The 23993-nt window shown below is 44.3% G+C and overlaps 1 protein-coding gene across 4 annotated transcripts in view; it reads right to left on the bottom strand.

Moving 5' to 3' along the window:
* The window catches only part of ino80 (INO80 complex ATPase subunit), a 48994-nt gene that overhangs the window by 8374 nt on the left and 16627 nt on the right, over positions 1 to 23993 (bottom strand). For all 4 annotated transcript variants that reach the window (XM_034699581.1, XM_034699582.1, XM_034699584.1 and 1 more), the window contains exons 26-31: positions 21275 to 21415; positions 20359 to 20584; positions 10449 to 10576; positions 3352 to 3446; positions 2675 to 2747; positions 32 to 190 (exon numbers count right to left, since the gene is read on the bottom strand). In XM_034699581.1, coding sequence (XP_034555472.1) covers positions 32 to 190; positions 2675 to 2747; positions 3352 to 3446; positions 10449 to 10576; positions 20359 to 20584; positions 21275 to 21415 — 822 coding nt within the window. The remainder of the gene's footprint in view (positions 1 to 31; positions 191 to 2674; positions 2748 to 3351; positions 3447 to 10448; positions 10577 to 20358; positions 20585 to 21274; positions 21416 to 23993) is intronic.

The following is a 23993-nucleotide window of genomic DNA, read 5'->3' as shown; positions in this document are numbered from 1 at the left end:
TTGTTTGTCGATGAGTGCCTGTATTTCATACCTCGCTCTTCTCCTTGGCCCTCTGCAGGATCCTTTCCTCGATGGTTCCCTGACAGATGAGGCGATACACTGTGACCTGCTTGGTCTGACCGAGCCTGTGAGCTCTGTCCATGGCCTGCTGGTCCACTGTGGGGTTCCAGTCACTGTCGTAGAAGATAACCTAGAAGAAAACATACAAAATGATCTGTCAAGTTTTTTAATCCTGCTGTGATATCATGTTTTATAACACGGTTCAATTTATGTGATGCAAACACACTTTTGTGAAATTTCCTAAATAAATTAGGACATGTTTTCTCGAGTGTGCTGCCCTTTAGCATGACACATGTTCTTCATTAACAGTCACTTGAAAGTAGTTTTCTGAAAAGCTGATCCAATTCGAACGAGGCCACAGGGACACAAAGGGAGATTATGTTAAGATTTGAGAAACAAAAACATGAACCCTAAATTTGACCCCAGTCACCACACGCACACTAACAGCAGTAAATAAAAACATGTTATTAAAGCTTAATCACTGATCACTAGAAACTATCCAGAGTCCAGACCCTAAAAAAACTCAGCTTTTGATCTATTTGGGATGCAAAGCCAGAAAGCTTTCATTTTGTGTCTGTGGAGTGTTTTCCTATAATTTGTTGTTCATCCTAGAGAGCCAGCAGAAGACGGGAAAGACCTGGGGCCTCATGTACAAAGGGTGCGTACAGACAAAAACGTGGCTTACGCTCTTTTACACAGCAAAGATCAAATGTATCAAGAGTGAAATGACTGTGGAAATGTGTAGTGTTTGCGCCACCTTCATGGCTGGCGTACGCACGTTTCTACAGCTGTTGATCCTTGCGCACAAATTAATACATCTGGATATTTTTGTGCGTACGACGCTTGCTGGATTGGAGTGTACACCATGTTTCAGTATGAAATCCACGCAAGTCTTTGTACATGAGGCCCCTGGAATCTACAGGTGGAAGTCAGCCACAGCCATTCCCAGGGAAATCACTCTGGGGAGCTCTTGGATTGCTTGGAATTGATGGCCTGGCAAGGAAGCGGCTCAGAGCCAACATTACAAAGCAGGCAGAGGCAGCATCCTGGTAGATTTGGCTAAAAAAAAGGACGAGTGGTGGCAGAATAAGCCTGGCATTGGGCTAAAAAAACAGCATTGGGTTGAGTGGTTGACAGTGGGGGTAGTTCCAGGACGCTGATGGAGATTTCATGGGTTCAATTTGATGAAAGACTGACAAAAGGGGGGTGCCCATTTGATAATCTGTAGAACTCGATGTTGGGTCAAGAGAGGTGCCTTATGGGGTTGAAGAATGATTCAATGCTGCTGGTGTTGGGGAGAGTACCTCTGAGCTGCCGGACGTGCTGGACTCCAGCGGCAACAGCTTCTACTACTCGTCTCATCACTATCACCTCTCTCTCTTACTCCCCTCTATCCCTCTTTCAAGACCCAACTCAACATGAGTCTGGTTCTGCTCGAGGTTTCTGCCTGTTGAAGGAAGTTTTTCCTCGCCACTGTAACTAGCTAAACATTGCGATGTGCAATGCTCATGATAGATTAAAGTGACATATTATGCTCTTTTTCATCAAAATATATTGGTCTAAGAGGTCCCCAAAACATGTCTTTAAAGTTTATTGCTCAAAAAAACACTTTGAAATCAGATTTTGGTATGCCTGTTAACCCCTCTTTTTCAGCCCTGCTCAGAACAGGCTGTTTTCTGTGTCTGTGCCTTTAAATGAGAATGAGCTCTCTGACCACGCCCCCTCAGGAAGTGGATGTGGCCTCGGCTCTCCAGCACGTTGATCTAATGTTTACATGTTGGCTGAATATACATGGCTGCTCACAGACCCACGTTACTTAAACCCTCTGAATTTGATCCAGAATCTGATCCTGATGGAGAGGCGCCTGCAGCAGGACCTTTCTGAACGATGGGTCACAGATTTAGTGTTTCTTGTTGTTTTATTTGTCAGTATGTCGACGTGTTTCTTGGTACATAGCTACTAACATGTAGCTATGTGGCTATGCTAACTAGCGCTAGCACTTTTCCATGAAAAATAAAAATCATGCACTAGATCTTCAAATCTGCAGACGTGGGGAGTAAAACCGACCTTTGTGTTTATTAAGACAGCCTACAACTAGCATGCCTCCCTCCTAAGCTCCTTGTTAGCACACATGTGTGCAGGTGATGAAAAACGGAGGAGGGGTTGAGTTGTGTTTTATACAGTCTATGGGCTGAACAAGCTCCGAGCTCTGACTTCCGTAACAGACCGGATGGCGTTGTGACGTATGAACACATGGAAAACTGAAACAACTCGTTTCAGCACACATTTACAGAAAGGTGGAGAAATCAGAACAGGGGCAGAATGGATTTTATTTCATTTTCGGGGGGGTTGTAGACATGCCAGGGAAACATATTTCAGGTAGATAACCATTAAAACGTCGATTTTGCATAATATGTCACCTTTAAGGTGGGGTCAGACTGAGTCTTACCCTGTTTTGAAGTTGGGTCTCTGTTCATAATTTCACATAGAGTGGTCTAGACCTCCTATGTTTGTAAGGGCGTCTTGAGATAACGATTAATAAAGATTGGTTGATTGATTGAGTAAAGTTGAGTCAGATGTGATAACTGGATCGTTCTTTTGCATATTCACTCACCGTGTCGGCAGCAGTCAGGTTGATGCCGAGCCCTCCAGCCCTCGTACTCAGCAGAAAAACAAAGATATCAGTCCTACAGGGGGAGGCGAAGAAGAAGAAGAAGAAGGGAGAAACACACTAAATTGAAAAGTATCATTTACAACTGTACAGCATTAATACACACACTGTATCACAGTACAAATTAAGTTAAAGGGTAATTTAAGAAGCAAGCCTGGCAGCAGAACTGGGCTGTGATTTGCAATGGCATAGTTTCTACAGTCTATTAAACTTTAAGAGAAAAGAGCCGTATAAAATGAAACAAGCACCTGACACCAATGGAAGGGCGCTTTAAATAAAGCTCTTTCAATAAAACAGACTCTTATTACCAGTACCAGACTTAAACCAGAGCCTCACAGCTACACAGTAATGTAAACCACAGCGTGTGGTCTTACTAGGAAATGCACACACACACATTTTTGGACCTACAGTAGGTATGTAAGACTAAACCACTCACTTATTGAAGGAATACAGAGAAAGGCTGATTTACAGAAAGTTATGGGACAAGATGGTATTTTGGTTTCCTGTTCATGCTCACACACACACACACACCACACACACACACCCACACCCACACCCACACCCACACACACACCCACACACACACACACACACTGTAGATTGTATCTATGTGTACCCACCGGCTTTGGAAGTCAGCCACCATGTCTCTGCGCTCAGATATCTTGGAGGATCCGTCCAGGCGCATGTAGGTGTGCTTACGATAAACCATGTACTCCTGGAGAGGTGGGATAGAGGAACATTCAGACATTATTTGGTGGTGTTTAGTTAAGAAATAGAGCTAGAAAACATTTGCTTTATCAGAGCTGTCAGGAGCAAACACCTCTGACTTCTTAACATCTTAAAATAAAAGAAGTGGATTCAGTCCTACAAGGAGGTCAAGACTAATGTTTTTGAAAAATCACGGATTTTATGCAGCCAAACCTTTGCTACTGATTTTTAAACCATCAAACCCACACCCTTGTCATCCAGACTTAAGAAACTGAAACCTCAAGTTGTTTTTTCTGGATTTAACACATTGTAAAATATGCTGTGCTGTGTGAGTCTTCCTCCAAGGAGAAGATTAGCCCTTCAGCTCTTCTTGTTCAGCTCCAAGGGTCGAGAAATACGAACTTTAGTCGTCAGATTTTCCTTCCGATCGCAACTTTGTGTCCAAAATATCAAAATCCCACATTTCTTAAGCACATTCACTGGAGTTAAAACCTCAATCTCTGCCCAGAGAGACATTGAGAAATGCAGAATGTGATATTCTATCCTCCCAAATGTCTGCTAAGCTGTTCTGCAAAAAGTGTGTGTGTGTGTGTGTGTGTGTGTGTGTGTGTGTGTGTGTGTGTGTGTGTGTGTGTGTGTGTGTGTGTGTGTGTGTGTGTGTGTGTGCGCGTTAGGTCTGCTGGGAGGGGGGCACTGATGAGGTGACATGTTGATCTCATGAACCCCCGACCTCCTCACTCCAACATGTCAGTGCCCCCGACATGAAACCAACCAACCAGTCACAATTACTGCCACACATCACAACTCACCTCTCACAATCGTTAGCTCTAATAGCAATGATTCCACACTATGTGTTCTGTGACCCCCCCTCCCTCCTCCCCGGACCCCTGTCATGACTCTGGAGGCCCTCCTGCCCTCCTCTCTCTGTGTCTGGCTGTGTTCCCAGCAGCCCCATCTGCTCTGAGTGAACACTACATTAGGGAGCATTAGTCCGCTGCTCGCCAAACTGCTGCTGACCCTGTTGAGTCAAGCTTTGATGGCGTGCCAGCAGGATGTTGCAGATATTGTTGCTCTTACAGAAAGTCTTACTCAGCCTTCCTTATCTTAAAAGCGCATCTCTGCTTAAACTTTCTCTCCTCATTACAAAGAAAGTTTCTGAAGATTGTCTGAAATGCCTCAGCCTTGGGGCTCCATCTGTTGTAATTTCTGCCATGTTTAAATCTCTACTGGGGACTGAAATCTATACCTCAACAGCTGGCAGTTTTCTATCATGTTCTGCTGTGTTAGTGTTAATCAGAAATGACACAGCTATATTTCTGTAGTTTTTGCTGATGCTGTAATTTGCTCTTTGCTAATATTATAAATTCATGTATAGGTTTAGCTTGGATGAATATCTGACAGACAAGGAATGATGTATGGGGGGAAAAGGAAAAGAAATATGCTTAAAAGCCTGATAACATTCTTTTTTTCACTGAGTCAGTACTCTAAATAAAAATCAGTTCTTAGAACAAGCAAGGAGTGGCAGCCAGGCTGTTTTCAACTTCCTGAACAATAATGAGTCCCACCAGTAGAAAAAAAAACTGTCTGAGGAACATGGTGACAGTTTGCATTCATTGCCTATCTTAAGCTGGGAACACTGTGTGCAGGGTCACAGTGTGAACAACCATGGGAATGAAAAGGAACACTGCTTACAGGCACTATAAATATGTGAAGAGGATGAAAGTCTTCTGTATTGTGACAGAAGTCTTCATACTACCATGATGGAACACGATATTACCCAGCTGTGTTAAATACTTAGCTGTGTTACATACTTGATTCTGATTGGTCAAAACCCCATCACTACAGTGATTATTTTTCATCAGCATAAAGGATAACCTGATGTCACACGCAAGCGGCAACCTCCGTCCGGTCTCAAACTATGAAGCCCATGCGGAAGTGTTATAAACTGCAATTCATTGAGAATCCGCTTGAGGCTGGCTGCAGAAACACTGGAAACCACATAGACACCAATTCAAAAAAGACAATCTTTGCAGCAGAAATAAACATGTTTACAGCCTGGTTCAAAAAATGGCTTGGCTCTACGTAGCTAATCTCTCTATCGGCACACACTGTACGGGGGGTTCCAACACAATGGTTCAGAAGATATTAAGATTACGAGTTTTTGCCCAAATAAGGACATGACTGACTTGACTCCCGGACGGGAACACATAGCTGTTGGCTAGGAGGCTCAAACTCTGCATCCTTATGTCACACTATGCCTGGTTGAGGTCCACATTTCCAATATGGCTTCCGCCGTCGATTGGCTTCAAAACAGCGTTGAGGAACAGATGGTCATAGGTCTGACATATTTCACGTCTGCCTGTTGACACTGTGGCAAATAATATTAGTGAAGTTGATGAAGATGATGCTTTTTGTCTACTTTTTCCCCAAAACTTTATTCAAAAAACTTTCCTATATTACATTTTTTTGGAATTTAGCTGAACAATCATGTCCTTAACATCTCTAAATTTGCAGTGAAATTAAAGATGAACCACAATCCAATAGTTTTTGAGTGTAGAGACTGATATGGGCTAATGAGCTATCTGCAGTCCAGCTGGTTTGAGGTAACGCTTACATTTTGACCACAGGATGCGTCGCGTTGCGCACTAAGCAGCTGATACGTTCCCATTCTAGTCAATGCTCTAGGGCAGGGGCGTCAAACTAATTTCACTTCAGGGGCCACATACAGCCCAAGTTGATCTGAAGTGGGCCGGACCAGTAAAATCAAAACATAATAACCTATAAATAACGACAGTTACATTCTGAAAATGTTCACATTTAATGAACTATCTTTCTACAAAAACAGCTGTTGTATTTTTGCCATGATGAGTCTCATAGTGGGCCGAATATTTTACTCTTTAAGCCCTGAAACCTGCTGCGAACACACCAAACACACAGGTTTCCCATTCACCTGACACAGAGTGTAATGTTTACTGCAAAAGAACAGAGAGATTATAATAATGAAGAAGGTAAAGTTGATTATTTTGGACCCCTCAGCTCCAGCATGAAGTTTGCTTGCTGGACAGTGTTGTATGCAGGGGTGTAGTGCTAGTTAGTGGATCATCTTATAGTGCTCTAAAAAGTCTTTATGAATCGACCCCCAGAGGAAAAATTTTAAAATAGTAGTTACTTTTATTTAAAAATTGCAGTTAATGTCTTCTCTGTAATTTTTTCACTTTGCATAGTCGCTCCGCGGGCCGGATTGGAACCTCTGGCGGGCCGGTTTTGGCCCGCGGGCCGCACGTTTGACACCCCTGCTCTAGGGTCCACAGGGCGTGGCATACTCAGTGATGATTAAAGCACAAAAGTAATGGAATATTATTCAAATGAGCAGAAATTCAACCACATAAAGGCTCTGCAACCTGTTGTTTGTATGTGGTTCTCTCTATGCTGGACCCAGCTGATCCTGCCTGCTCTGTGCTGGCGCTGTCCTCCTGTGGACCAGGGCGCGAGCCCTCGGATGGAGCAAAGCCGTGTCACAGCCATAACGTGGCGCAAACACATCCTGTGGACTTTCGGGGTAAGGTTATTGGAGCTTAAATGTAAGCTAGTAAAGTGCTTTTTTTTTTATATATTGTTCAGCGTTTTTGCCTTTTATTTGATAGGACAGCTGAAGAGAGATCGCAAATGTGGGGAGCAGAGCGTGGGGAAGACATGCAGCAAATAGTCAAGGTCGGGAGTCGAACCAGCGACCGCCACAACGAAGACTAAAGCCTCTGTACATGGGGCACATGCCTAAACCTCTAGGCCAACGGCGCCCCATGTAAGGTGCTCTTTTGAAGAATTTCTACATCAGTCAAAGGAAAGCAGACTCATTTTTTCTGGTTTGTTCACAGATAAAAAAACATCATGAGTCCATGATAGAGGCTGGCAACACTCTCCATTCAGCCATAATAGTTGAAAGTTTACAACCACAGTTAGAAAAAACTCCACTTCCCATGAACCTTGTGTAACATTTGAGAGTCTTTATCCTACTTTTATGATGGTTAATAATGAAAAATGGGATCTGACAGGCAAATTCTGCGTGAGCTTTATTTCTGTAATCTGTATTCTTTGATAAAACTCAGCTGTGGTCACTCCAGCAAGCACTGTAATCTAAGTGTCAGACTTACAGTACAGTTAAGTGCTGTCTAAGCAGCCACAGACACACAACTCAAGCAGGAGGGCAGTGGCTTGGCAGACTCTGCTCCGCTATCAAGAACACCGATCCATGTTATTTTTCTACAGGCCACCCGGATCTTTGCAATCCATCACCCAGCAAAGTGATGTCACCAGAGGAACGGGCAGCCGACCGGCGACGAAAACAATGACGCTAATGACAGAGATTAGCATCAGCCTCTCTTTCAATCTCTCTCTCAGTCATAGTCTCATGTTCAGGAAATCAATTCCATCTGCAGAAATTTGTATCCCCGACCAATAAGAAAGATAATACCGTCCATAAAACTGAAGCCAGATTTGGCGAATATATGATTTCATTCTTGGATCTCTTAAACCCATTATAGGAGGCGGTGGTGTCACAGACTCCAATCACTGGATGAGGTCACTTATACAGTAAAAAAGGCTGTAATATTGCCTCAGTAGGTATGGGAATCATAGCTTTGAAAGTGCGCCTACAGGTGGGGACAGTTCGTTAGAAGAACTTTAACACAAACTGACTTGCCTGCATTATCTAAGCCATCTTGAGCATTCCCACCGTTGCTGTTTTTCCTCCTGCCAAGGCATTTCCACTACTTTCCAGACACACAGGAAGACAGTCCTTAACCACCTGGGCTGGGTCCATCTGCCATCAAAAGATCTGGCTGTGGAAACAGCGCTGCACCGTGTGAATGGGGAAGGAATTCCCAATGACATCATGTCAAAGGCGTTCGGCTCCCATAGTGATGTTTGCAACAAATATGGAGGCAACAATAGAGCGCTGCACCGAGGCTGGAGAGAACCGATCGCCTGCAGAGTTGCGTTGCGCCATTGTTTCCCAACGGACAGTTTGGATTAAAAGACTGTTCAAATGATTTAAGCTGTGGTCTCCACACTGGTTGAAGTGGAGCACAGTTACAGACCCTGTCGAAGAGTTTTATGTTCTGGTTTTCTTAAGTATGAAGATAAAAAGCTTTGTTCATAAATTACCTAAACAATACAAAGACAAATCTATGCTGAAACAGTGCCCATCAAAGCAGTTTAGAGCACTTATGCTGTGCAGATGAAATAAATCTATCTGCTGTTTCTCTTTTCTGGCTCTGTGTTATCTCCCCTGATTAAATCCCATCTTATTCCCCCCTCTGTCTGCTACTAGCTTTGTCTCCAATTTTCTGCAGAATTTCTTTCCCTTTTAGCCCAAATTATCTTGCCACTCCCATCTCCCCCTCTCCCCTCACTTCTTACAGTCCTCCCTCCCATCTGGCTGCCTCCCCTGCAGATGAGACCCCTCTAATTAGGCCTGACCTGTTAATTAGCCGTCTAATGATTGCACTAACGAGGGACAGGCAGGCTGATTAGAGGCACAGAAGCTCACTACCTTACTATATATGACGACTAGTTAAACAACCAGTGTAGAACAACGTGAATACATATGCAAATCCTGCATTTACAAGGTAACAAGAGACATCTAGGTGTCTTTGGTTATAAGTGCATCCTCGTATGATACACACTCTTTTCACATGGTCCTGAAGTCTTAAACAAATCTTTGAATTAAATTTTTTACTACCATGCAGGATTTTTACAACCCTAAAATCCTGAGTATAAGCTGCATGTGAATATATGAGAAACAGTCTTCTTCTAGTTTCTCCTAGAAGGGAAAAGGGTATTACCTGTCTTGCAGTGTGCCCATTTCCATGGCGTTTTGCAATGTCAACAATGTCCAGTTCCTGTGCAGCTGTGTAGCTCTCTCTGGCTCCATCTGTTTTCACCATGTGGCGTTTGCAATCCAGCTAGCTACCTGCACACCTAGAGTCCTGCCACCCACCTCTGATGATCGCTAGTTGTTTTAAACTGAGGAGTCTTTTCAATTAAACCAGCACTCCACAAAGTTTATTTACTTAATAATATACGATCACTTTCTTTAAATACATTATTATGACCAAATGAGGCAGAACAGCTGTTAAAAACATTAGACAGGTCCCCTTTCTGATGTATTCCAGCCATAGACTGTATAAATAATGGACGTAGTATCCGTGACATCACCCATCTGTTCCTGAACGCTGCTTTGAAGCCAATCTTCGGCGGCAGCCATATTGGAAATGCGGACCTCAACCATGCATGGTGTGACATAAGGATGCAGAGTTTGAGCCTCCTAGCCAACAGCTATGTGTTCCCGTCCGGGAGTCAAGTCAGTCATGTCCTTATTTGGGCAAAAACTCGTAATCTTAATATCTTCTGAACCGTTGCGTTAGAAAAAAATTCACCCCCTGTACAGTGTGTGCCAATAGAGAAATTAGCTACGTAGAGCCAAGCCGTTTTTTGAACCAGACTGTAAACATGTTTATTAATGCTGCAAAGATCGTCTTTTTTGAATTGGTGTCTATGTGGTTTCCGGTGTTTCTGCAGCCAGTCTCAAGTGGATTCTCGATGAATTGCAGTTTATAACACTTCCGCATGGGCTTCATAATTTGAGACCGGAGGTTGCCGCTTCACTCCAGCATGTTTAAGCAGTTGCTTGCTTCTTGGAGTGCAATCTTTATGGTAAAATCTGAATCACAGTATTTCTCTCTCATACTGGTGTATTGGCTGCACTAGTATTGGACGGAGGAGGACAGTGGACAGAGTAGGGAAGTGGAGGAAGAGAGCAGGTGATGTCATGCCGGGAAGGGCTGCAGGCCGGATATCAAACCTCGACCCCCTGCCTCGAGGACTACAAGCTCTATACATGGGGCGCATGATTTCACCTCTGACTGAAGCCAGCACCCATACACAACAAATTTAACTGTAGTTCAGAAAAAAAATGACTGATTCTGTGTGAATGTGTGTGTGTTTATACCTCCAGCAGGTCTATCATACGCGTCATCTGGGAGTAGATGAGGACTCTGTGTCCCTGGGCCTTCAACTGACTCAACAGGATATCCAAGGTGTGGAGCTTGCCACTTTCTGTGATAAGGCTCTCCTTATCTGAAAGAGAGAGAGAGAGAGAGAGAGAGAGAGAGAGAGAGAGAGAGAGAGAGAGAGAGAGAGAGAGAGAGAGAGAGAGAGAGAGAGAGAGAGAGAGAGAGAGAGAGAGAGAGAGAGAGGGACCAAGAGGTTAAAATCCAAAACTACCTGGATGATGTTTTACATGGTTAGAAAGTCAAGAACTCATTTTAAAGACACAGTGAGGAGCTTTAATTGTGTGAGCATAGCCGTGTGTTGTTTGATGATCTTGTCTTGTATATCTTAAGTGGTGTTTAAAAACATTAAGTCTCATCCTTCTACCTTTAAAAGTGCATTTCGACCAAGAGTTCCGGGGTCTTTTAGCCCCCAGAACGACTTTCCCTGGAACTAAAAGGTTCCTGTGCCCCCATTGTTGTCTGCATTTCAACCACGGGCTGAAGTCCTGGGTGGATTTTACAAATCAGGCCAGTGACGTATGGAGAAAAAAAGAATTATATTAAATAATATTTTGAAATCTCAATAAAAAACGTAAGTAGGATGCATTCCCAGGAACTCTCTCTGTGTTTCAACAACTGTGTAAACTCCACAAACACTGTTACGTTCAGCCGAAAGTCCCAAGACCTTTGAAAAGGACTAACCCCCCAAGCAGGGGCTTTTCAGGGGGGAGATTATCTACCCCTGAACTAAAATTTAGACCCTGGTTCCTCCAGTCGAAACATATGTAATTCAGGGGTAAAGTCCCTAGTTCCAGGGTAAAGTTCCTGCAGTCGAAAAACGCCTTAACTGTCAGACAAATGAACCAGTCTAACTCCTAACTTGAAAAATGGTCTAATTTCTTGCTGATGGTCTTGCTTGCTTTTGTTTCTCATACCAGCTAATAACAAGCTTAAAATTCCTCCCAAGAGCTTTATAATGCCTTTTTTGGAAGCTGAGTCTAAACATGCGAGTGTTCTGCAACCACAGCTCATCATTTCTGTGTGTTTTCACTTCTTGCAAATATTCAGTGTGCTCGCGTATAATCTGCCACATCTGCTCTGCGACAGAATAAAGGAAGCAGTCCGATCCATTCAGTTATTCACTCTCCCATAATCAATACAAGTCCCCAATAAGGCTGGATTTTCTGGGATAAAGATCCTTTCACCACAGCGGATTGGCCTGAGGATCAATCCTCCTAAATCTGTCCCTGATCTGGTGATTGTTTTAATAAAGCTTGTGGCCTTATTGACTCGCCTGCTAATGGAAGCAAAAAGAGCGAGAAAGAGACGAGGGAGGACAAGAATGGAAGGGCGATTTATTAAACAGTTCAGGCAGCACCAAAAAAGAGGGACAAATCGGCCCAGCAGTTGGTCTTCCCGCACAGCATTGGGTGTTCTTTAAACCTTGTATGATTGACCACAAAGAGCGAGCGAGGGGCGAGGTCTGCTGCTCAAGGGGTTCCCTCAGCGTCCAGCTGATGAGGAATTAACGTCATCTGGCACAATGGCCGCCATCGACCCAGTGACAGGCACACTATGGTGTTTGAGCAAGGGGTCACGACCCTGAGCGTGGAGAACCTAAGGCCAGGTCCAGGGTCAGGGGACAGGGTCAGGCCAGGGTTACAAGAGAGTCCCTATGGGAGAGTCAGGCTCGGTCGGTCTTGTGCAAGACTTGGACACTTGTTCCCAAGCCCTTTTGTGCAGTGAAAACACAGGCTTATAAATATTTCCATGTCTTATTTCCTTGCTTTGTCAATGAAATGTAACCAACCGCGCTTAAATCACGTTCCATTTATCCCAAACATGAGGTCAGAAAATTTAAACTGAAGCTGAGAAAACAAATGGAAATGACAAAGTCTGCCACATCACACTTCTGCAAAACCTCGGCATTAAGCCATCTAAACAATGAGAGGAGCTACTATATGCTTGACTATCCAACAAGACTCTTAAAACTGGATCTTTACCCCATTTTGAACCAGAAGCACTATGCTAATGTGTACTCACGCTGAACCCTGATCACTGACCGCTGACCCGACCCGAAATAAAGGTCAGGCCCAGCAGAGGTGTTAAAGAGGAACTAATAGAACAAATGAACAGGGGAAACACTCTCGGGAGGATTTGGAGGGCTCACCTTTAGGTCACTGTGGAGTGGGGTCAGTTTGTCAAACACATAGTCCTGATCACACAGTCACGGAGCTGCTGGTCAAGTGTTGACAGCATGAGGTCTCGGATTTAAGTTTCATTAAGGTCTCAGATTTTGCGTGTTTGGTAGATGGTGGATTAGAGGCAAATTTGCTTTTCACCTGTGTTTCATCTCTCATTGGTTCCTCAAGTGGGAAAAAAACAACTGAGATTGGGCCTTAATTGTGAAGCTCCACATTGGAAGGCAAAATGGAAGAGAAGAAACAAAGAAAAAGGAGATAGAGGGACAAGGAGGGTAAAAAAAAATAAAGCAATAAACCTCAAGCAAATCTAACACTTCAAGTTGTACAAAATAGAGCTGCAAGATTGGCTCTTAACTGTTCTTTTCATACTAATGTGCTTGAGATGTGCAAAAGATTATATTGGCTAACTGTGGAGGCTAAATTAAAATCACTTCTCCTGTCATTTATGCAAACTGTTATATGGAATAACACACCACAGTTCATTTGTGATAGACTCAAATATTCTGGTTTTAATCATAGGTATACGACAGGTCATCTGCTAACACCAAGTCCTAGAACTAACTGTATGATGAGATCTGTTCTTTTTAGTGGTTCCTCTGCCTGGAATCAACTCCCCACCAACATGGTAATGATCAAAAACAGATTTTCTTTTAAAAAGTCGCTTAAACAAATGCTGATGAATTCCTCATAGACGTTGTTATGTAATCACTGTTTTGAAAGTCTTTGTTTAATAAATTTTTTGGTGACAAGTTTGTTTTTGTTTCCATTATTTTGTAGTTTAATGTTACTCATCGTTTATTTGCTCAGATACTTAGTTTATTTTTCATTTTCATTCTGGATTTTTATAATTTGCTGCTATTGCATCTTTGTTTTATGGATAAAGTGTGATTTTAAATAATAATTTTTCTTGTTCTTGTTTTGTTGTGTGGACCCCAGGAAGACTAGCAACCACAATGTGGAAGCTAATGGGGATCCTAATAAATAAAGAAACTATCTATGGATTTGTTGAATGGGAGCAGCTGCTGTACATTTATGTGGCTCACTTTATGTACAAAAGAGACTCGCACACAACAGTCCTTGAGCCACACAAGCACTGGTCCAATAGTGGACTCGTAACAGGCCCTGGCATCAAGAAAGTCAAACCAAAAACTGAACAAAATTGAAAGTAAATAGGAAGCCAGAGGGAGCAGACGATTAGTCATGTGAGGTTTAAGGAAACATTTCCAGACAGAGAGTGAAGGGGGTCCGTGGTGGCTCCGGTCAAATTGAAGCTGTATTAGCACTGTGGCGGCAGTGGCGATGTTGTGGTCCGGATCAGACGGGGCCTCTTTACCACAGGTGCCAGTCTAACCAGGGTCGCTGCTCAGTCAAGGGCGCGCATCACCATCAGGGCGCACAGGCCCTGCTGCCAACTACCGAGATGCAAAACCGCAACTCGGCAATGCATGCATAAAAAAGGCAATATTGCTCAATCTCAGCCGCCAATCTGTTTCAGTTTAGCAGATTAAATATAAGCCTCCAGACTCTGATGTCACCTTTGAAGATGGGCTAAAGCCTCCATCTAAGCGTTTTTGTGGCCAAACAGATCTAAATATTGTATGTATTTAAACTAATTCTTGAAGGCGCATATACCGTAAATCTGAAAATCCCATATTAAGCAGTTGGATGCCATTATTTCTGTATGAAGAGACATGCCAGCCGAGATAATCCTCTTGTTTATGGCGGGATTATTAAGGAGACAGTTGTTAGCTGAGCAGCTCTGCTTCTTAAGAAAGCAACCTTGTGATATTTGACTACGCTGATGATATCTCCTGCATTTAATCTTTATGTCCAGCTGAGTGCACCATCTGATCACTATCAGAGCTAATATTCAGTGCCATTCAGCCTGCAAAGAAATGATTGGGACTGAAAAAAGGTGCTAAATAATCAAAGCAAAGCAAGGACACAGATGTCCAAAAGAAATATTGAGAGTAGCAGAAAAACGGATTTTGCCATTGTAATGACCCCGACTCCCTAAAGCCTGGCTGTGCGGCTTACAGAGAGTGAGAGAGAGAGAGAGAGAGAGAGAGAGAGAGAGAGAGAGAGAGAGAGAGAGAGAGAGAGAGAGAGAGAGAGAGAGAGAGAGAGAGAGAGAGAGAGACAGAGAGAGAGAGGTGGCAGAGTCCAAAACATTAAGTGCAGCATGCTAAAAATCCCTGTTTCTAAATACCGCTGCCATATCCCATAAAGCCAAGCCAAGAGAATGAATAATTACGATTTGGGGCGGCTTTGGTGGTCTGTCTCATTCCAACATTACACTTCAGGCTTACAGTATAAGCTACGTGTGGCTGCAGTGAAACGCCGAACCGAGGGTCATAAATGTGAGCAAAGTGGAGTGGTAATCATGTAGCATGGACTATGGAGCGCTCAGAGGGCTTTAAATGAGTTTGTCTATGCATCTAACGTTTGTGGTGCTGGAAATAAATTGGCCTTTACGGTTTGTTTACATAGCAACGACACATTATATGAGTATAACTGATGGTGACTCAGATATTGAACAGCAGAGCGTTTAGGAGGAGGAATTTCTCCTCAAAATTAAAATCTTCAAGATGCAGAAAAACAACTTTCTAATTCTGGACGAGGAAGCGAAAAGACTGCGTGCAGACCCCACCCCAAAAACACGAGCAAATCCCACTTGGTGTCACACCACTCTGCCGTTGCCATGGATACACATATCAAGCTTCGCCACCTGCCCTGCCCCCCCTTTCATAGCAGGCCCCCCCACCCACCTAAATCCAATCCAGTCTAACAGCGGTATTCAGCCAGCCAGCCCTCCCCACCTCCTCCTCCTCCTCTCCGTACCTCCTGCTGGCAGATTAGACTACACTCCCCTGTCCCCTCCTCTCTCCCCTCCTCTTCTACCACATCCACTGCACCCTCTCCATCCCCTCCCTTTACTGTCTGTCCCCCGACAGTGTAATCCAATCCCTGTAGGGCCAGAGCCAGGGGCCTGACACGGTCCTGACCCAATTAGAGGCCTGCTGCCAGCTAATTAACCCCGGCCCAGCCCTGGTGCCTGGCGCCTGATACTCCCAAACCAACTACGGCGCTAATTTCATTAATACGCCGCTACGATCTTCTGTCCTGTCCTGTCCCCTTTTCCCCTCTGCTACTGATATTGACAAAGCCAAAAGCAGTAGCCTCTCTCACCAGGATGAGAAGCGAGAGAGATTTGATGGAAGAGGAGGAGATGAACTGCAGCAAGATTGCAGATTTAAAAAAAAAAGAAGTGCAGAGCTGATAAAAGAAGACGGATGGATGGTTATGTGAGAAAGAGAGACAGATGGGGGGATCGAAGCAAGCGTCAGCCCCTCACTGTATAATGATACATTACACTGCGGAATCAATAAGTCAATGGGCAACACTTGTTCAGCACTGCTTATGATGGAAATATTACCCTGACACTACTTTGCTGCTGCTGCATGTATCGACTGAAGTTAGACTTAAACTTAATTTTCTCACAGACGCAGCATCAGCGCAGCTAAGAGCCAGATGCCAGCAGGAGGATTGGAAAGCTGGGAGTGAAGTGACTGACGAAGAACTTTTTCACGGCTTCACTTTGGGGTTTTGTGAACTTTCACAGATGCTACCCAGAAATCTGTTTGCGAGTCAAACACTTTGTGTGCACTGTGGGGTTCAGAGAGAGAGAGAGCCAAACACCAAGCATGTATTCCCGTAAGGCCCAGAAATGTGTCTGCGTGACTTCTTGTGACAGGGAGTGAGTGATGGGCCGTGATTATGTGTGTGTGTGTATATATACAGAACATGTTTGCGAATGCATCACTGTCTCCTCTCAAAACATGCGAGGAGAGCGCTTCTCTCGTTCCTCAAGGAATGGTTAAGCGGGAGAAGAGACAGACAGTCTGATGAGGACTCTGAGTTTCGTGAAGGGGGGGAATCTCACCTCACCACAGCACAGCACAGCAGCCCAGGGTGAACTCTGTCATTAAGATAGATTACTGCTAGTTACCCTTGGCCGGCACTGACTCGACACACACCACAGATGAAAGCTAACTGGCCAACGGACAGAGAAAGCTACACATTACTTGGCTTGCCTGCTCAATGATCTCACCATAAGAGGTGAAATGTGGCTAATGTCTCCCCCTTCAGTTTGCTTTAAGACCTCCAAGTATCAGAGAACACTAACGGTGCATTAGCAGCCTTAAATTAGGAGTAGGAAATCAAAACTTCTTTTACACGCTTGACTGGGTCTTTTATTTAGGTTTTTTTCTGCTGGTAAAAATCCCCGCAGACGGGCACCGGTGCCAGCTTTAACGCAGACTAAGAGGGGGCAGACGGTGGTGTGGTTGAGGCAGGGTTGTTTCGTGCCGGTCTATCAGAGAGCCGAGGGAAACTTCCTGCCATTTTGCTGGAGAGCAGAGTTTCTTTGAAGGGGCCGGAAGGCAGGACTGCATTTCCCACAGACTGGTGCTGCAGGCTGCTGGGCCAAACCTGCCTGGTCTGGCCCAAGCAGAGAGACACAAATGCACAAGCCCCGTTTTTTCTGTCTCCTTCACACAGACACAGCAGTGACGGTTGATTCCCAGAGTCGGGGCTATAGTGAGAAGGCCGTCATTTTGTGGAGCGGCTCCTTCTAATTACAGCAAACGACACAAGGGGCCACACAAACAGCCAGGAAGCTTATTTCTGTGTCACACAGGAATGTTCTGCAAATACTGCTAGGGATAAGAACTGTGTACTAACCATGAAATGTGCCTCCGATTGAATATAAAGTGACGGACTGCTGCTACATTTGAAGTATCTAACAAACCATTCTTTGTTGTTGTTGTCATGTACTGGTTGATGAGGAGTTGACTGTTCTGGTGCAGCCACTGCCGAGATTACCCAGCATGCATCTTTCTTCTGTGGGACCAGTCCTCATGAAGGTGCAAATCAAAGTCAGTATCATCAAAGAGTAGATCCCATGATCACATCTTTTTGATATTCTGCTGTCACAGTAACATCATACACTAACAAACAAAATTGGAAAACCTAAGACATTCCAGCCTCGATTGTTTTTTCCTCCTCTGTGGCCTGATTCTTAATAAGTCCTCTGATTAGATTCCTCTGTCGATATCAGCGGGCAGCCATACTCACGCCATGGCGCTCAAAACAAACAGTTATTCAGCTGTGCCATTTGTTCTGGGAGGTGTGGGGCTGTGAGCGCAGAGGAGAGGGAGGCTGGGAAACTTCAGCCGGACTACTGTACATATCTGGGCCTTGATGTGGCAACAATGTGTTCAGCGGAGGAACGGGTGCCGGACTGTTGGGTCACTTCCTTCCTACAGAGGCTGAGAAAGAGGTGGGAGCCCAGACCAGGGCTGAGAGGCCGCGGCCTGGATACTGATTTGAGATCAGCGTGCGGCCCCCTATCTGTCGCTGGAGGCGAAGCTTGTCCTTGGGGTTGTGTGTGTGAAGAAAAAGAGCAACGCTGGCGAGCGTGGGACAGTGCGTGTAGAGGTGAGAGACACCTCAGGCCCCTGTGTGAGTGCTGAATGGACCCGATGGTATATTCTCACACACTCCTACTCTCTCACACACACACACACACAAACACAAATACACACCCACACAGACGGACCATCTATTAGTGTTACCTAACTGAGCACTTGAACAATGACCAGCAGCTAAACTTCCTCGCTTTGTCTGCCTCCGAAGAACTTCACAAGAGCTTTCAGACTGTTCTCACACTGACACACAAATACTTGTTTGGTTCTCACTTCTACACACAAACACTCTGACGAGCGCTTGTATACACTGAGGAGAGAAATCAAACATTTAGGATACTGCAATCTGTGAAGGAGTGTGTAAAGGTTTTAAATGAGGAATGCTTCTGGTTTAAAAAAGGAGGTGAGAACAAGATTTCATGTAAGAGTAAACCAAGTCTTATAAAACAAGCAGAAAACGACAAACATGTCCATTTCTGTGCAAGGATTCTCAGTAACAACACGAAACAAAAGAAGGAGCCGTCATCATCATCCGCAGCAGAGTCCGTTTATCAGAATCTGAGGGTCTGTGCAGGTCAGTGAGAAGGGAAGTGTCGTCTGTAAAACTGCAATGGCCTCCCTCACCCTGGACATCCATCAGCTCTCCGAACCCTGGCAGCTAATCAGCTCCCACTCTGCTCCAGCTGACCCTCACCTCAACGAGCCCAGCTCTTCCGATAACGCGCACACGTACACCCACAATCCTGCGTTCACACCTCAGTGAGAGAAAAAAAAACACTGGGATGTGTTTATGTGAGGGAACTTTTTTGTAGCAGCATTTTATCTCAGTGTGAGATTGTGAGGGATCGGCTGCCTGGCAGACAGACAGGCAGTGACAGAGGAGGGTGATGTGCCCGGCTCTGCCCTGCTGACCCTGGGCTGGCCTTTGTGGATTCTCCCACGGGCCCGTATATCACACTTCTGTCAGAAACTGGAAATCCACCGTTTGATAAAACTGTCAGTTAAAACCACTGAATTTTCAAGCCTGCGATACAGTATCTTCGCTAGCATGACTGTCTTTTCCAATGCATGCCACGTAACCACTCTCACACATGAACTCCAGGACTTTTAAACCCTGATATTTTCAGGAACCTGTCTTTTACACATGCACCTTACAGTGGGGGATTCATCTGAGTTGCATGAGCTCTCAAAACTCAAAATGTGTTCCGTTTAGGTGAGGGGTAGTGGCTGGCTAGTGGCTGGCTAGTATCTGCAGGAGGAGTCTTATAAAGGTGACTGTAATGTGTTAGCATCACTACGGCATGTATGAGGACATTACAGCCAAACAAACTAAGAGTGGGATACAATAAAAAGGGGGGGTGGCAAAAAAAGCATTGAGGTGAAAAACCTGCATTCTTGCGTTCACACCATAGACTGCATATGCAATGGACAGCGTTGCTCGGCCATTTTACAGTTTTGAAGACCGTTCCAGAACGCAGGCATCTTGTATATTTTCTGCAGCCAGAGTGTGCGCAGTAGGGAATTTGTATGTTTCCATGGTAACGAGCTCCGCCCTACACCGTACCATCACAAGATCCTACAGAGTTTCACTCTACAGCAGCTGTCAATCAAAGTAAATCCGGAAGTAAAACCCTGTTTTTTAACCTCTGATAACTAACGAAAAATAAACTTTTCAGAAAAAAGAGGCCTTGAACACAATACAGTCAAATAATAACTACACATCACCACAGCATACAGATGTGAGGAACATTCATACATAGGGGAGACAGAGTTTTTGACCTATACTGCAGTCAGCCACCAGGGGGAGCAGCTCTTTGCAGTGGCCTCACTTCAAGCCGAGCAAGATGACGTCCATTCTTTTTACAGTCTATGGTTCACACATGCAGCCTACCTGGAAATTTGAAGGAGTGTAGTGCATGTGTGAAAGGGCCTCATGAATGTTCTTTACAAATCAACTTGCTCATTTTTACAACTTAGCATTAAAGCAGATGCAGTTGCCTTCAAGCTTCAGATTACCATGACCTGGAAGACTGAGAACCTTCACAGACATTGAAGCAGAAGGTTAACCAGTGCGTACTAAAGCACAACACCAACACATCTGTCAACTTAAGACGCTGCAAGAGACACTCAAGTGTCACAACACTCCAAAGAGGCGAACTTAAACACTCATTTCCTACCAGGTATCCGAATGTAGGACCATCCATGCCGCGGGTAGATGGCCATCACACCCCCAGGGCATTGAGGGTGGAAGGAGTTAGACTTAGTTCGCCAGCCTGAGGCCAGTTCAGGGGTGCCGTAAAGGAAGCACTGTTTGAAGATGGTGCCCCCTCCGGCGCGTGTCACCCGCCACTCGTATTCTGCACTGCGGTCGTCACAATAACGCTCCATGGGAACTGCTGTCACCTAGAGAAACACATCGGGAGGATAAGGGGTTTCTATATTTGAAACAACAGATAATGTGAGGTTCATTTTGTGGCTCAAAATGTGAGTTATTGTTGGCAAGTGGCTATTTAATAGGGTCAATTAACATTTAACTATTACTTGAAAAAACATAACCTGAAAAAACACAGATCTGAACAAAAAATAATGCAAAGCATGTTTTCCTGAATCAGCAGGTTCTATATGTGTGTGTGTGTGTGTGTGTGTGTGTGTGTGTGTGTGTGTGTGTGTGTGTGTGTGTGTGTGTATGTGTGTGTGTGTAGGAGGAGGGCAAGAGGAAGCTTAAGAACTGGTGGCCCTGAGTTAGAAACCCTTTTTTTAGAGCCACTGTTTGTTTTAAATGCAGCTGGAAACCACAGCGGTCACCCCACACCCCAACCACACACATTTACACAAGAACACACACACACACACACACACACACACTTTGTAGACAGGACTTTCTCATTGTTGAAGGTCTATAAAGGCAATGTGCACAGCGCTTGCCTCTTCCCTTTCCACGACCACCCAAATGCTTGTATGTCTTGCACTGGCCAGCAATCACACACACACACAAATTGCCCACACAAACACACAGAGGACTTGCAATAGTGCCTTTATTTGGTCCACTTGCTGCTCTTACACACACATACACAGGCAGACAGACGCACATACCCTGGGTGTGGCAGTCAGCAGGAACTTGGGTGGCTGTGTGGGGTGACAGGGACGCAGCGAGGAGGCGGCAGAGCTTCGACTGTGGATCGTCGCGTCTGCGTGTCCAACAGTGCCGGGCTTGTAGGCTGTGAATATCAGCTCCTGAAACACACACACACACGCACACACATTGACATTACCATCCAGTTTTAATAGAACCAAAACCTCTCCAATATCATGATTATATCTGAGTGGCAGAATGTGCTAAATTGCTAGTTATTTCACAGGCCTCTTATTGACGTTTCTCCTCCAGTTGAAATGATTGTGATTGCTGCTTTTTGAACGTGTCAGAGTTAAAATTACAGTAATTATTAAAATAAAAATAAGCTCCAAAATGTCATAGGTAGAGCATAACAGCATCGACCTAACTGAAGCTTGCAGAGGTGACTGAGTGCATGCCTCATGACTGTATATTTATGTTTCACTGGCTCCATTTCGACACATCATATCAAATTCCAGCCAAATGCTTACATTGTTACATAACACATGTGATTATGCAGCTTGTTTGATTTTCAGTGCATACTTTCCACCTGATGATGAGATCTTTCCCTCTTTAGCCATACATATATTATACATACATCATGCATGTGAAGAAAGGGTGGTTAATGATTCAGAGATAATGCAGGGGGATGTTAAAAGTGTTCTCCTCATCTGAGAGAGTTATGTGATAGTGTGACGGCATAAAATGATGGAGACACAGTGCCATCTAATGGCAGAGTGTATAAAATGAATCCTGGTTGAAATCATCTTCACTTATCTACATTACTGGCTAACACATGTTTCTTTATCGTATCAGCAGCACAGATACTTGTTTATGAAGGTGCCGGATTCGTTTTCAAGTTTTTTCTGCGGTAGACAAATAGTAGAATCTGAGGAGTGAGAGAGTGACAGATTTAGGAGTAAATTGTTCAAAAATAATCACCTCTTTATTATGTTTCTATTTCACTGAGACATAAAGGCTCCTACATACTGCCATTTAGAGGTGGGATACTTGGGCCCTGTTACCCCTCGTCTGCAATGTGTAACACACTGAGGCGTGATGGTAGGGCAATGTCATTCCACCTCTGATCCTCCCTCTGGACCTCTGGAGACTGGCTCCCTTACCGCTGGATGTCTACAAACTATATCTCTTGCACTTCTGTCACGCTGTACTGTGATGAAAAATCCCACTCTGGAACGCCGATATCACAACATTTTGGGGTTAAATGTGTACGTGTATAGGCAAAGTATAGTGGGACTTTGGACCAGAGGTTTTGTGAAAGAGGTTTATATTGCAGGTGAAATATTATATTACTATTAGGGATGTACACAATTAATCGATTCATTGATTGTTAAGAATTTACTTGAAAACATGCATTTTTGTTTTCAATTTTCCGTCACGTGGAACGGACAATATGTGGTCTCATATTACACTCAGCTATCAGGGAGGTGTTTTAAGTTTAAAGCATGTTTCGATGTGAATCAGCTGTTAAAGGTGTTGCACACAGCGGAGACCATCAGCTGGCGGCTGAGGCTGAGTGACAGGTCTCCACATGCGCTTTTTAAAGAGGATCAATACGCAACTGCTGCCAACAACGACACGAAGGTTGACAACTTTAAACAGGACATTTCCACCTTTAGATACAAAGCCAACAGACTGGTGGGAATTACTAGTGCGCTATGTTTGCAGACCAGCAACATCAGAGCCGTCTGGGCTTTTCTGCCGCTGGACTGATTATGACCTGGTTGTGTTCCCGGCTGACACCTGAAAACTGGACACTGTGTTCTGTTAGTATTATGAGCCTTCACATTATAAGACTTTGTCCGCGGAGAATATTTTAATGAGCCTGATCGTTGATATTCATGTTGTACCCGTATTCAATACCGTTAGTTATATGCATTTTTTTGGTGTAGAAAATATCATTTTTGGGGAAAAACGTATTTGGCCTTGTTTTTCAGATAAGAATAATAATGTTTTTTCTTTTTGATCAATCGATAATTGATCATTAACATTTCCAAAAATCGATAACGAAAAATACTTAAAATGTACATCCCTAATTACTATATAATAAAACCGGTACGGTACAATCTAAGGAATTTGAGAGATGTTTAAAAAATCTCTAGATTGTGATTCATAAAGGTATGGACAGAGAAAGAAAAGGATGCAGTCGGACAGACCGCCCATTTGAAGCTTTACCCTAAAGCTATAAGAGTAAAAAAATTGCACAGGAGGTCTTCTTCAGAGCTGCCTTGTTCTCTCAATTCCTCAACAGGAGCAGCAGGATAGCTGAAAGCAACACTGAGCATACTGTTACATACACAGCCAGGGAGAGGGAGAGAGACAGAGAGATATGCGCCAAGCAGGGAGAAGCGGCACTGTTTGCCAGCTTCACACAGCTTCAAAAGAAAAACTAGCAGTTGAAAGAAGTTGCTCTAAACTGTGGGGGTGAGCAAATTCGAGAAGCTGCAGTGGGAGTCCGGGGTCAGCGTGGTCATGCGGTGTACACATGCAGTATAAGATCCCTGGTTGTCTGAAAGTTCCTCTCCGTCTCTCATTTTTGAACTTGCTTCTTGATTTTTTTTTTTGCTCTTTCGTTCTTGAAGACACTCCAGGGGGGGGGCTAAGACGTCAGGCAGCTGCCTGACTAAGAGATGAGGCCAAGGGAGGAAGAGGAGGATGGAATTACCCCCAGAGCATTTT

The sequence above is a fragment of the Notolabrus celidotus genome, chromosome 13, assembly GCF_009762535.1.
Source record: "Notolabrus celidotus isolate fNotCel1 chromosome 13, fNotCel1.pri, whole genome shotgun sequence".
Classification (NCBI taxonomy): Eukaryota; Metazoa; Chordata; class Actinopteri; order Labriformes; family Labridae; genus Notolabrus; species Notolabrus celidotus.
This window is presented reverse-complemented; position numbering and strand designations above follow the sequence as displayed.